General features: G+C 44.8%; 1 protein-coding gene across 7 annotated transcripts in view; it reads left to right on the top strand.

The window, feature by feature from the left end:
- The window catches only part of LOC117974330 (LIM and senescent cell antigen-like-containing domain protein 3), a 34,712-nt gene that overhangs the window by 16,338 nt on the left and 4,187 nt on the right, over positions 1–14,187 (top strand). The window contains exons 3-9 of one of the 7 annotated variants that reach the window (XM_055107433.2): positions 502–568; positions 2,042–2,162; positions 2,599–2,748; positions 5,591–5,741; positions 6,421–6,513; positions 7,807–7,855; positions 12,611–12,780. In XM_055107433.2, coding sequence (XP_054963408.1) covers positions 502–568; positions 2,042–2,162; positions 2,599–2,748; positions 5,591–5,741; positions 6,421–6,513; positions 7,807–7,855; positions 12,611–12,780 — 801 coding nt within the window. Of the gene's footprint in view, positions 1–501; positions 569–2,041; positions 2,163–2,598; positions 2,760–5,590; positions 5,742–6,420; positions 6,514–7,806; positions 7,856–8,144; positions 9,601–12,610; positions 12,781–14,187 lie in introns of those variants that run through there. The other 6 variants (XM_055107435.2, XM_055107434.2, XM_034953576.3 and 3 more) reach the window with 6 other exon arrangements.

Here is a 14,187-nt window from a genome sequence, read left to right as displayed (position 1 = left end):
GGAGTCCAAGAACTAGCCTAGGCAACATAGCAAGACTCCCATTTAAAAAAATAATAAAATACAATGTGCTAGAATATTTGCCCTTTGTAAATATTTGAGGTTACAGTGAGAATTACAGATATCGACCTGAAAAATGTGGGAGGAGAGTTGTATGTATGTGCATATTTTCTGGAGGGAGAGGTGATCCATAGCTTTCATCAGATTCATTAAAGGCAGGGTATTTGAGCCAGAAAACAATTCAGTACAGTCAGAGGCCAGGTCACCAGTCCCTGTAGGTGTACTGTTCACTCTAGCCTCTACTTATTCCGTATGTCTTTCCTGTACCAACATGTAGATGTATGGATGGTGCAAAAGAGTATCTGCTTTTTAAAATCCCAGTAGAGTTATAAATTCTTAGAGTAGAACTCTTAGTTTAGAAATATCTTTCCTGTATATCTTCATCAAATATATTTCTCCTGTGATTGTTTCGTGTCTGTAAGTTGGTGGTACCCTCTCTTTCAGTTTGAAAGAAGAAAGTACTGTGAACATGACTTTCAGATGCTCTTTGCCCCTTGCTGTCATCAGTGTGGTAAGTTTTACTGCTAAATGTCAAGTAAAAAGTAAGTTTCCGGCCAGGTGCGGTGGCTCACACCTGTAATCCTAGCACTTTGGGAGGCGGAGGGAGGAGGATCACCTGAGGTCAGGAATTCGAGACCAGCCTGGCCAACATAGGGAAACCCCGTCTCTACTAAAAATACAAAAATTAGCTGGGCGTGGTGGCAGGTGCCGGTGATCCCAGTTATTCAAGAGGCTGAGGCAGGAGAATCACTTGAACCCAGGGGGCAGAGGTTGCAGTGAGCTGAGATTGCACCACTTCACTCCAGCCTGGGCAACAGCAAAACTCCATCTTGGGGGGAAAAAAAAGTAAGTTTCCACATTACTTCAGTCATTTCACACTGGTGAAGTATCGATGGTAAAAATGGTTTTTAGTGCTCATTATGAATAACTGTTGGATACTTCATCACTCCTCTTCCCTATTGTTAACATAGAACAAGCTGGAGGAGTATCAAAACCTAGAGATCATTGATTTTTAAGGACATTTAAGGTAGAGGTATTTTGGGATGAACTAGGACTCCTATCGGGTGGCGTTTGGGAGTGTTCTTTTCCTGTGTTAACACAACTTTTACCTACTTGCTTTTGGTTTTGCCCGGAAAGAGGCAGGGAAGATATCAGTGAGGTGCTTCAGAAGCTGAGGGATGCTTAAACATTGCTTGCACTGCGCATAAGTGATGGACTTGCTTGCACGTTGGCCACTTCACTGGTTGCTAATACCTCTGCCAGGTTTCCAGAGATTGAAGAAACTGGGTAGAATGTTCTAAAGGTTTAATGAAAGAATAAATTAAGTATGGGTTATAAGAAACTGTGCTGTAGATTTCAGTTGTCTATGTTGACAATGACCAGAAATAACCAAAAGGCATTCAAGAGAGCCTAGTAGCTCGTTTGGAAAGGAAAGCTAGATTCAGAGATGACACAAAACAGCCCAAAAATGTGGCTGTTGAATCAAAAACAAAAATTCGATGAAATAAACTTTTTTTCTAATGTGCTTACTCTGGTAGACACATAAAAAGTTCTTCTACTGGCCATGTGTGGTGGCTCACGCCTATAATCCTAGCACTTTGGGAGGCCAAGACGGGCGGATCACCTGAGGTCGGGAATTCGACCAACATGGAGAAACCCCGTCTCTACTGAAAATACAAAATTAGCCGGGCGTGGTGGCAGGCACCTGTAATCCCAGCTACTTGGGAGGCTGAGGCAGGAGAATCGCTTGAACCCGGGAGGCAGAGGTTGCAGTGAGCCGAGATGGCGCCATTGCACTCCAGCCTGGACAACAAGAGCGAAACTGTCTCAAAAAAAAAAAAAAAAAAAGTTCCTCTATTGAGAAAGGCTTCAACGGTTTTTTTCCTCACTGTTTTTCCTTAATTGCTCTCTCAGTAAATAAGGTGCCATGCTTGTTACTTAGGATGTTACTTAGTAACATCCTTTGTGTGTTGCTTTCCCACAGGTGAATTCATCATTGGCCGAGTTATCAAAGCCATGAATAACAGCTGGCATCCAGAGTGCTTCCGCTGTGACCTCTGCCAGGAAGTTCTGGCAGATATCGGGTTTGTCAAGAATGCTGGGAGGTAGGTGGATTTTCATCCTTGTCAGATGTGGGTGGACAATGTGACTGTGACAAGATCACGTGTATTCTCCATGTGGGATGTAAGGCAGTTCTGTAGGACACTGAATTGAGGGCATGGGAACTCAGACACTGCAGTGTGTTGACTGAGTGCTGCTGCTGGGAGTGGACCCTTGTGTTGCTGTTCACAGGGCATAACTGCTCCATGCATGGCTGAACTACCAATGGGGGATGTACCTAGATGGAGTTTCTTAAAAATCAGTCAGATATTAGGGTTGGAACACATTTTTCATGTGGCTTAATTCTGCCCCGTGAAGCACAGGAGTGATTTTTTTAAGAAATGGTTTGTTTAATTTCTTTTCAGAGATAAGGGAAGCATATTTCTTTTTAACCATTAGAAAGAACCTAAAATTTTAAATTTAAGTTTTGACTCTGTTTAGACACCTGTGTCGCCCCTGTCATAATCGTGAGAAAGCCAGAGGCCTTGGGAAATACATCTGCCAGAAATGCCATGCTATCATCGATGAGCAGCCTCTGATATTCAAGAACGACCCCTACCATCCAGACCATTTCAACTGCGCCAACTGTGGGTACTGGAATTGTTTCTTTTTTATTACACAAGCAGTGGGAATGAAAGATTACATTTATCTATATTTCTGTTACTCTAGCAAACCAAATTGTTTTTCTCCCATTTTTAGTCTAGAAAATTTTAAACCTATAGAAGAGTCAAGAGAATGATTTAATGAAACCTGTATACCCTTAATTTCGTTTCACCAGTTGAAATTTTGCCATGCTTGTGTGTATACAGTCCACGTTCTCGTTTCACCCTCCTATGTATGTGTGCACGTGTGCCTGTATACGCATACCTCTAAAATTTCTCATGACTCCCAGTATGCGTCTCCTGAGAATAAGAGCATTTTCCTATGGAACCATGATACATTTTGTAAATTTTTTTTTTCCTTGAGACAGGGTCTCTCTCGCTCTATTGCCCAGGCTGAAGTGCAGTGGGCAATCATAGCTCACTGCAGCCTCACCCTCCTGGGCTCAAGCAGTCCTCCCACTTCAGCCTCCAGAGTAGCTGAGACCACAGGCACACACCACCCTTCCTAATTTTTTAAAATTTTTTGTAGAGATGGAGCCTTGCTGTGTTGCCCAGGCTGGTCTCAAACTCCTGGGCTCAAGCAATCTACTCATCTCGGCCTCCCAAAGTGCTGGGACTATAGGCATGAGCCACTGCACCTGGCCAGAACCACAATACTCTTATTATGCCTAAGAAAATTAGCAATAATCTTATAATATCAACTATCAGTCCATATTAAAAATATTCCCAGTAGCCCCAGAAATATTTGTCATCACTATGTTTTTCCAGTCGAAGATCTAAAAACAAAAAAAGGTCTTATCTCTGTACATGCATAACTTTTACAGTTGTAATAATTAGGTATTATCTTAAAAGATGTTGTTATATTTATTTAGTTTGGCTTGGTTTATATCTAAAAGAAATATATTTAATTTTTTGTCTTCAATAAGTTATGATAAATTGTTAGGCTATGAATTTTTCTCAGTTTGCCGCCTAGTATAAAAATTTAGTGGATAAAGATTCTTGGCCGGGCGCAGTGGCTCATGCCTGTAATCCCAGCACTTTGGGAGGCTGAGGCGGGCAAATCACGAGGTCAGGAGATCGAGACCATCCTGGCTAACACGGTGAAACCCCGCCTCTACTAAAAAATACAAAAAAAATTAGCCGGGCACGGTGGCGGGCGCCTGTAGTCCCAGCTACTTGGGAGGCTGAGGCAGGAGAATGGCAGGAACCCGGGAGGTGGAGCTTGCAGTGAGCCGAGATCGCGCCACTGCACTCCAGCCTGGGAGACAGAGCGAGACTCCGTCTCAAAAAAAAATTAAAAAAATATTCTTTACCGTAGTTAATGTGAACTTACTTGCTAAATTATAGTAGGGATGGAGAAGAAACAGTAGGCCAAATGCTAAGAAAACAGTTTGGGCCAGGTGCAGTGGCACACGCCTGTAATCCCAGCACTTTGGGAGGCCGAGGCGGGTGGATCATGAGGTCAGGAGATCGAGACCATCCTGGCTAACATGGTGAAACCCCATCTCTACTAAAAATAAAAAAATTAGCCAGGCGTGGTGGTGGGTGCCTGTAGTCCCAGTTACTCGGGAGGCTGAGGCAGGATAATGGCGTGAACCCGGGAGGCGGAGCTTGCAGTGAGCGTGGATCGCGCCACTGCACTCCAGCCTGGGCAGCAAAGCAAGACTCATCTCAAAAAAAAAAAAAAAAAAAAAAAAAGAAATTAAACAGTTTGGTTGTATAAGTTCAGCCATCTCATCTTTTGTGATTGAATTATCAGTTTGTGCCTTTTCTTGTTTTCTTGCCTGTCCTTCCTCTTCGGGTTTCACCTCTGCCCACTTTTCATTAGGATCTCTCCTAGAGAATTACATAAAAGGGATGAAATCCAAACAAGTCCATTTGACTAATTGGGACCATCTCTGACCAAATGTTTATTGATGCAGGAGACTGAAAATAATATTTAATTTGAGTATTTGGAGAAGGAAAATTCTGGGCATTTTGTTGTTTATGAAAATAAACCTATTAACCTATAACTCTTTTCAACAGCTTGTGACAATTTAAATAATTGTTAGTAAATGGAACTAGTCTCCCAACTTCTCAGTTTGCTTGGAAAGGTCGTGTGTTAGTCTATTTTATGGGCCTGTAACAGAATACCACAAACTGGGTAATTTGTAACCAACAGAAGTTTATTTGGCTCATGGTTCTGGAGGCTGGGAAGTCCAAGATCAAGGGGCTGGCGTCTGGTGAGGACCTTCTTCTGCATCATTACATAGCAGAGGGCATCACATGGTGGGGGAAGAGGAGGGGGGAAGGAAGAAAAGGAAGGAGGCTGAACTCGTCCTTTTATAAGGAACCCACCCCCTCAGTAACAGCGTTAATCCATCTGTGAGGGCAGAGCCTTCGTGATGTAATCACGCCTTAGAGGTCCTACCTCTCAACACCTCAGAATTGGGGATCATGAACTTTGGGGACACAGTCACACCATAGCAGGTAGTATTACTGAGTCTACCCTCAGCACTGTGATTATTCCCTGTAGCTTTTAAAGGAAGACAAATGGACTAAAATGTAATGTGATAATATAAGAAGGAAATTATGAATATGACTGGTGTGGTGGTATGTATCTGACCTAGTCTTGCATCTTATCCTTTTAAGATACAGATGTTTTGGTAGGAGTCTGAAACCTGTTTGGGCCTATTAATTCAGGTTATTCTGATCACCTCTAAAGGGGAAAAAAGAAATTTGCAGGGATTGTCATAGTAATGTCTTTAAAAACCTTCTAAAAAGTGTGCTAGCCCCATCGGTTGGCCGCTTTTCTCTCTTAGTATTAAGCTGTGTGTCTTTCTCACGGACAGGAAGGAGCTGACTGCCGATGCACGGGAGCTGAAAGGGGAGCTATACTGCCTGCCATGCCATGATAAAATGGGGGTCCCCATCTGTGGCGCTTGCCGACGGCCCATCGAAGGGCGCGTGGTGAACGCCATGGGCAAGCAGTGGCATGTGGAGGTGAGTTCTAAATGGCAAAGGGTAACCAATCCTTTCAAATCTCCATGATTAAGGAGTAACCAATACTTTCAAATCTCCATGATTAAGGGGTAACCAATACTTTCAAATCTCCATGATTAAGGGGTAACCAATCCTTTCAAATCTCCATGATTCAGGGGTAACCAATACTTTCAAATCTCCCATGATTCAGGGGTAACCAGTACTTTCAAATCTTCATGATTCAGGTGTCCTGGCAAGATTAGGAGACTCTAAAGATTAAACGTGGACATTTTAAAGACAATTGACTTTGCTGACAGCTAAGAATATAGACTGTACACTGCTTTTGTGAATGTCTCAGTAATGATACAGGATGTGCACTTTTGCTCCTAAAGCCTTCTTGAAGCAGGAAGTGCCATGGTCTGTATCCAGCAGCAGCTCCTCCTTTATAGGTGCTACTGAGATGCTCACCTCTATTCTCTTTTTGGGCTATTATAATAGGCTATGTCTTAAAGTAACCTTCAAAGACAGACACCTGAATTACAACTGCAGAAGTATTATGTTATGGGGCCACCTATGGCCAAATGAAATGGCTGTCTCAAACTTTCCTTCATCTTCTCTGAAAATAGGTTAACTCTGGTGTTTACTTTATTAGATATAAAATATGGCAATTCAAAAATGACCTATAGCAATTTTTTTTCAGCATTTTGTTTGTGCCAAGTGTGAGAAACCCTTTCTTGGACATCGCCATTATGAGAGGAAAGGCCTGGCGTATTGTGAAACTCACTATAACCAGGTATTGACCTTAGTCACTGGATGCTAGATAGACTTTTATGAACCTAAGCTTATCAGTAGTTTAGCTACAAGGAAATCCCTTGGAAGATGTACATTGTTCAATAGAGATTTGTTTTTAACTTTTTATTTGGGAAATAATTTCAGACTCAGAAGCTAACTATAAAAATACAAAGAATACCTGTATGTCTTTCATTCAAGTCCACAGTTTGCTTTATCATTTCCCACGCTCAGTCTTCCTGTGTAAAACACATACTTACATAAATATTATATACAAGTACGATGGCTGTTTCTAAAGCATTTGCCAATAAGTTCATCATACTCCTTTACCCCTAAATACTTCAGTGTATATTTCCCAAGAATATGGAACTCTCTAACATAATTGTAGTTATCAATATTGATACCATACTTTAACCCATTTATTCCAGTTTTGTCACTTGAGTCAGTAATATCCTCACAGCATTTTTTCCACTCCCAGACTGGACCCAGCCTAGGGCTGTGATGTTTCTTTAGCCTTCTTAAATCTGGAACATTTCCAGAGTCTTTTAAAATTTTTGATGACATTGACATTTTGGAGGGATGCAGAGGGCCCCTAACCCCTTTTTAATAGACTACTTTCCACTTGGGTTCACCTGGTGCTTCTCTGTGCTTAGATGAGGTTATACACAGCAGGTTGTGGCCTCATACAGTGGCAGGGCATCTTCTCAGAACCTTGCCCCTGGAGCATTTGATACCTCTCCTGCACTGGTGATCTCCCAGGCATGGTGCTGGCTGATAACATCACTGTGAATTACACTTTCCTTCCCTCCTCTGTAAGAAAGAAGCAATCTGTGGGCAATCATTCTATGACCATGGAAATGTCCTGTTCCTCATCAACCCGCCCTAGATTCAGCACCCCTTGATGATTCTTGTCTCTGCGCCAGCTGCAAACAATACTTCTCCAGCCCCATGCCCTCCACCCATAGTCTGGTCCTCAGCGCTCTGCCTGAGCAAGAGCCCACCTCCTCTCCCGTCTATAGGTTTATTCATTTATCTATTTCTTATCCATATGGACTCACAGATTTCTATATTTTGCATCACTTATTTGGGTGTTCAAACTGTCATCCGGGAAGTTTTTCTTTTAATTGATGAGAGTGAATTACTTTCATTGTAAGAAGTAAAAACTTGTCAAAGAACTTTTACTAATTTTCTCTAGTAGTGATAAATCCTCAATTTAGATAGCCAGCTAGTTTTAAATGTTCAGTGTTCTAAAAATTCTAACACATCTTGAACTTTGACCACCTTTTTTTATTTTCAGCTATTTGGTGATGTTTGCTTCCACTGCAATCGTGTTATAGAAGGTGATGGTAAGTATCTGTGTGAGTTTTAGATTGGTGCCACTTTGACACAAAAACACTTGGGTAATGTGGAAATTCAGGTTGGTGATTGCTATGGTTTGAAATGTGATCGTTATCAGTTACTTTTTCTCTATCTTTGGCGTATTTTCCAAGTAATCTGTAGCAGTAAGATGATAATATCAAAGAGTTGGATTTGTTACTGATTTATGACACTACTTTCGGCCACTGCTGCAGTGTTGTATGCCAGCAATCATGGGAACTGTCCCTGGTGGACCCTAAGACCTGTTTCTGTGTCCAGTTTCAGGAAGCTCTAGAACAACGTTTATTAGGAAGAGTTTAATCTGCTATCGTAGTTAGGAAGAGGCACTTTAACCTGCACATGCTAAAAGCTGGCAGTTATCAGCAAGCATATCTAGGACTTACCACCCTTGTACTGTGGTAATTAGGCTGGGCTGATTGATTGGAACAGAAAGGAAGCAGCTGTGTTTGCTAAGACTCGCTAACACACTTCTGCCAGAGACTTCCTGGCAAAGTTTTGAACGATACTGTTTTCAGCATGATTCATGGCTGCCTGCAGACATCACCTAATTCAGGAAATACTTTTGAAACTGTTCATGTGCAGTTTGTGAAAACAATCCAGGAAAACAATCTCTAGTGCCATTGAAAGTAAAACTTACCTCCCTCCTGTGTGAAATAGATGCCAGGTGAAAGAAGCTGCAGAGGAAACTGTCTTGTTATCATCAGCTCTGGAAAAAAGACTCCTACAGAGGCAAATAAGTTAATGTCTGGATTTTTGAAAATTATTTACCTAGTTCATATTTCCTAGTTGGGCCAACAGCAGTAGGGACAGAAACAGCAAGCTCACCTAAACAACATGATGCATGGACAGTTGCCACATGTGCCCAGGCCAAGGGGGCACAGTTGCTGGTGTAAGACATGGCACATATCATTTATAACTTCACAGGATACTTAAGGATGGGGGAAGATTAAAGTCAGCCCTCCATATCCAGGGGCTGGATCCAAACATCTGTGGATTCAACCAACTATGGATCAAAAATATTTAGAGAAAAATAACAATATAACAATACAAATAGTACAGTATAATGACTATTTACATATCATTTACATTGTACTAGGCATTATAATTAACCTAGAGATGATCTAAAGTATACGAGACAGGACCAGGCGCAGTGGCTCACGCCTGTAATCCCAACACTTTGGGAGGCCGAGGCAGGCAGATCAACTGAGGTCAAGAGTTCAAGACCAGTCTGGCCAACATGGTGAAACCCCATCTCTACTAAAAATACAAAAAATTAGCTGGGTGTGGTGGTGCATGCCTATAATCCCAGCTACTCGGGAGGCTGAGGCAGGAGAATCACTTGAACCCGGGAGGCAGAGGTTGCTGTGAGCCAAGATCACACCATTGCACTCCAGCCTGGGCGACAAGAGCAAAACTCCGTCTCAAAAATAAATAAATAAATGTATACAAGACAATGTACATAGGTTATATGCATTTTATATCAGGGACTTGAGCGTCTGAGATTTTGGTATCCTCACAGCATCCTAGAAATAGTATCCTGCACATATTGAGCAACAACTGTATACATAAAGGTTGAGGGCCGGGTGTGGTGGCTTACACCTGTAATCCCAGCACTTAAGGAGGCCGAGACAGGAGAATTTCTTGAGGCCAGGAGTTGGATACCAGCCTGGGCAACATAGCAAGACCTCCATCTCTACAAAATAAAAATTAAAAATTAGCCAGATGTGGTAGCACACACCTATGGTCCCAGCTACACAGGAGAAGGAGATGAGAAGATTGCTTGAGCCCAGGAGTTCGAGCTGTGATCGCACCACTGCAATACAGCCTGGACAACAGAGCGAGACCCTGTCTGAAAAACAAAAGAAGGGCTTCCGGGTGGTGCGAGCGAGATGGGGCGGAGGGCCGGTCTCGAGAGCAGCTGCGGCGAGTGGGCGTGTGCGCCGAGCGGTCTGGCCCAAGGGCTGGGGGCCGGCCCAGGGTCTTCGGGAGCAGGCCGCAGGGCGCGGAGAGATCCTGGGATCGCCGTCCGCCGCCGCTACCCGGACTGTCGGCGGAGGCCTCGGGCCCGGCGGCCGCCGCGGCCCCGTCCCTGGAAGCCCCCAAGCCCTCGGGCCTCGAGCCTGGCCCCGCCGCCTACGGTCTCAAGCCGCTGACCCCGAACAGCAAATACGGGAAGCTGAACGTGGGCGGCTCGTTGCACTACACCACGCTGCGCACCCTCACGGGACAGGACACCGTGCTCAAAGCCATGTTCGGCGGCCGCGTGGAGGTGCTGACCGATGCCGGAGGTACGAGCGGCGCCCCTACCGTGCCCCCATCCCCAGACCCCCAACTCCCGTTCCCCGCAGTCTCTCACCACCGGGGCTCCTCATGCCCCTTCTCTCTGCCCGCTACTGTCCAGTCAACTCATTCTCAGCTCCCTCCAGCCCCCACATCCCATCTCCTCCCCTTTCTCATTCATCATTTCTCTTCTCCTCCTCCGATCCTTTACCCCCAGCAATAACCAACACTTACGGAACCCCTAACTGCCAGGCGCTGTGGTAAGTGATTGAACGTGTCAGTTCATAATCCTCATGACCACCTCTCCCACCCTTCACCCCTCAGCTCAAGACTTGGGAACCAGCCCTGCTGCCTGCAGTACTACTCCTGGCAGCCTTCCTCAGTTTCTTCCGACTGCCCAGCCTTTTGTTTCCCTCTCTACTTCAGAACTGCTCACAGCCAGCCAGGAGAGCTGGGAGATCTTGTCTGCCTCTGTGTTCCCCTGACACAGGTCCCTGTACACTCTAGGAATCCACCTGTATACACACATTGCAGAAGGAGGCTGCTTTGGGTTTGCCAGGGACACCAGAGTGGAGGGTGGACAGGTCTCCTTGGCAGGTGAACCTTACCTTCTTGGAGTGTTGCATTCAAGTATGGACCCTTCGTGCCCAAGTGAGACTTTGAAGTTTTGGAGGTTGGGAGTGGGAGAGTCTTAAGGGAGGGGTTAACGAGGACTGTGAGAGCAGGAGAATAAAAATTTGGGAGGCGGAGATCTGCCTTCAAGTATCAAAGGTGAAGAATTCGGCCAGGTGCGGTGGCTCACGCCTTTAATCCCAGCACTTTGGGAGGCCGAGGCGGTGGATCACCTGAGGTCAGGAGTTCGAGACCAGCCTGACCAATATGGCGAAACCCCGTCTCTACTAAAAATACAAAAATTAGCCGGGCGTGGTGGTGTGCGCCTGTAGCCCAGCTACTCGGGAGGCTGAGACGGGAGAATCGCTTGAACCTGGGAGGCGGAGGTTGCAGTGAGCCGAGACAGCGCCACTGCACTCCAGCCTGGGCGACAGAGAGAGACTGTCTCAAAAAAAAAAAAAAAAAAAAAAAGGGAAGAATTCATTTGTCCAATAAGTATTTGTAAAATATCAGTTAGTGCTGGAGATAGGTAAATGAACCTGACAAAATTATGGAAATTCCCTTTTTTTAGGGAAGTGGGAGATCAGAAGACCAATAAGCAAGTAAACAAAATGTATATGCATATGCAATTGCAGATAGTAGTAAGTTCTTTCTTTTTTCTTTTTTTGATAGTAAGTTCTATGAAGAATATAAAAGTTAAAATGGCAGTGAACTGGACGGGGGGAGGTAGACATTTTAATTAAATAGGATGGTGAGAATTAACTTCGGGGGTTAGCAGTTCATTGATAAGGTAATTCTGCAAGAACTTTCTCATGGTGAGAGCCTTCTGACTGTAGACCAGATATGGATGAGTTAATTATCTGGTTGAATATGTATAAAAACTTAAGGGAGAACTCGCTGGAGAGGTTTTAAAGAGATTTCTTGGCTGTGGCACAGGTTTGAGACAGATCAGTATTCAGACTTTTTTGTGGCTTTGGAATCCTTTTTCCTTTTCTTTTTTTTTTTTTTTTTTTTTTTTTGAGATGGAGTTTCACTCTTGTTGCCCAGGCTGGAGTGCAATGGCACGATCTCGGCTCACCGCAACCTCCACCTCCCAGGTTCAAGCGATTCTCCTGCCTCGGCCTCCTGAGTAGCTGGGATTACAGGCATGCGCCACCATGCCCGGCTAATTTTGTGTTTTTAGTAAAGATGGGATTTCTCCATGTTGGTCAGGCTGGTCTCGAACTCCTGACCTCAGGTGATCCGCCCACCTCGGCCTCCTAAAGTGCTGGGATTACAGGCGTCAGTCACCGTGCCCGGCCTTCTTTTCTTTACTTTTCTTTTTTTATTTTTTTGTTTTGAGACGGAGTTTCCCTCTTATTACCCAGGCTGGAGTGCAATGGCGCGATCTCGGCTCACTGCAAACTCCACCTCCCGGGTTCAAGCGATTCTCCTGCCTCACCCTCCCGAGTAGCTGGCACGAGCCACCAAGCCCAGCTAATTTTGTATTTTTAGTAGAGATGGGGTTTCTCCGTGTTGGTCAGGCTGGTCTCAAACTCCTGACCTCAGGTGATCTGCCTGCCTCAGCCTCCTAAGGTGCTGGGATTATAGGCATGAGCCACCGCGCCTGGCTGGAATCCTTTTTTCTTATAATTTAGGCCAGGTTTGGTGGCTCACACCTATAATCCAAGTACTTGGGAGGCCGAGATGGGAGGATCACTTGAGCCCAGGAGTTCAAGACCAGCCTGGGCAACATAGTGAGACTCCATCTCTACAAAATTTTTTTTTTAATTTAGTAGCTCCAGGTCCCGCAGCAAAGCCATCTTTCCCCCTGCCTCTCCCCACCCCGCTAGGTCGGGTGCTGATTGACCGGAGCGGCCGTCGCTTTGGTACAATCCTCAATTACCTGCGGGATGGGTCTGTGCCACTGCTGGAGAGTACGAGGGAACTGGGGGAGCTGCTAGGCGAAGCACGCTACTACCTGGCGCAGGGCCGGATTGAGGACTGCCGGCTGGCGCTGCAGGTGAGGGCCTTCGGAGTCCCCATGCCTATGTTCCTGGGAGAGCTGCCCAAGCAGGTATTAGAGCAGAAAAAAGGAGATACGGGGTATGGCTTGGAGAGCCTGGCTTTGGCTGGCCATAACCCCAGAGAATTTGAGGTGCCATCTTCTGCATCCCTGCTGCCTCAGGCAGCACCCCCACCCCAGCCTCATGCCAGGACCTTTGCAATGGTTAAATAGCTGCTCTCTGCTTCCCACTGTTCCTATGCAGCCAGTCCAGCTGTTACACTCGCACCTGAGTAATTATCTTTCAGCACAACCCCGATCTATTCTCTCTCTTGCTCAGAAATCCTAAATAGCTCCCTCGTGTCACTAGGGAAAAACATCTAAATTTAAATTGAAATATAATAACCTCTGCGATCTGGCCCTATCCTGGGAGGCAGCATTCTCCCATGGCTTCCGCCCCCCAGGGGCTAATTCTTTTTTTTTTTTAAACAGTGAAATTCTTTATTCAAATGAAATCTCACAGAAGCAGGGCCACTCCCAGTAAAACAGGGTTGGGGACTCTAGAGACCCCACCTGCTGGGCTCCACTTTTGTGGACCCCTTAGGGTTCTGAGGAGCAGAGCTTGGAAAGTGAAGCCAGGACATAAGGGTTCTGTGTCACCTCTGTCACAGCTGACTCAGTGACCTTCAGTGAGTCCATTCCTACCTCTGGGATTCTGTCCTCGGGTTCTGAAAGACAGGGAAGGGAGAAAAATAAGTACCAAGTAGTGAGTTTTACATAAAGCCTGTTATTCTGTTCTATTTTTACAATGTTAAAAATGTCCTTTCTTTTGTGTTACAATAGTAAGAGAAGATTATAAAAGTTTCTTTTTGAATGCCCTTTATAGATTAAAAGGTGGCCTCCCTGAACAACTTGTGTCTCAGGGAATACTTACTGGTTCTTGAAGCCCAAAGGTGTAGAACTCCTTTGGACAATATCCATGTTTTTCAAACTTTTTGATTGCCTGCCATAGGGAAAAAATGCATTTTAGTACTCATTATATATAACTGAAATAACAGTTCTATAAAAAGATACTTTTAGTGAAATGTACTCTGATAATCTTTCTTTTTAATGCTGTTTGGGACCCATTACTTATTTCATGACCCATTAATAAATTACCACTTGCATTTGAGAAACATTCATTGTACTAGATCTTGGAAGTGCATTCCTGCTCTGTAGCATTTTTGTTTTGTTTTGTTTTGAGACAGAGTCTCTCTGTCGCCCAGGCTGGAGTGCAATGGCGTGATCTTGGCTCACCGCAACCTCTGCCTCCCAGGTTCAAGCAATTCTCCTGCCTCAGCCTCCCAAGTAGCTAGAATTACAGGTGCCTGCCACCACGCTTTGCTACTTTTTTGTATTTTTAGTAGAGATGGGGTTTCACCATGT

The sequence above is a fragment of the Pan paniscus genome, chromosome 12 (assembly GCF_029289425.2).
Source record: "Pan paniscus chromosome 12, NHGRI_mPanPan1-v2.0_pri, whole genome shotgun sequence".
NCBI lineage: Eukaryota > Metazoa > Chordata > Mammalia > Primates > Hominidae > Pan > Pan paniscus.
This window is presented reverse-complemented; position numbering and strand designations above follow the sequence as displayed.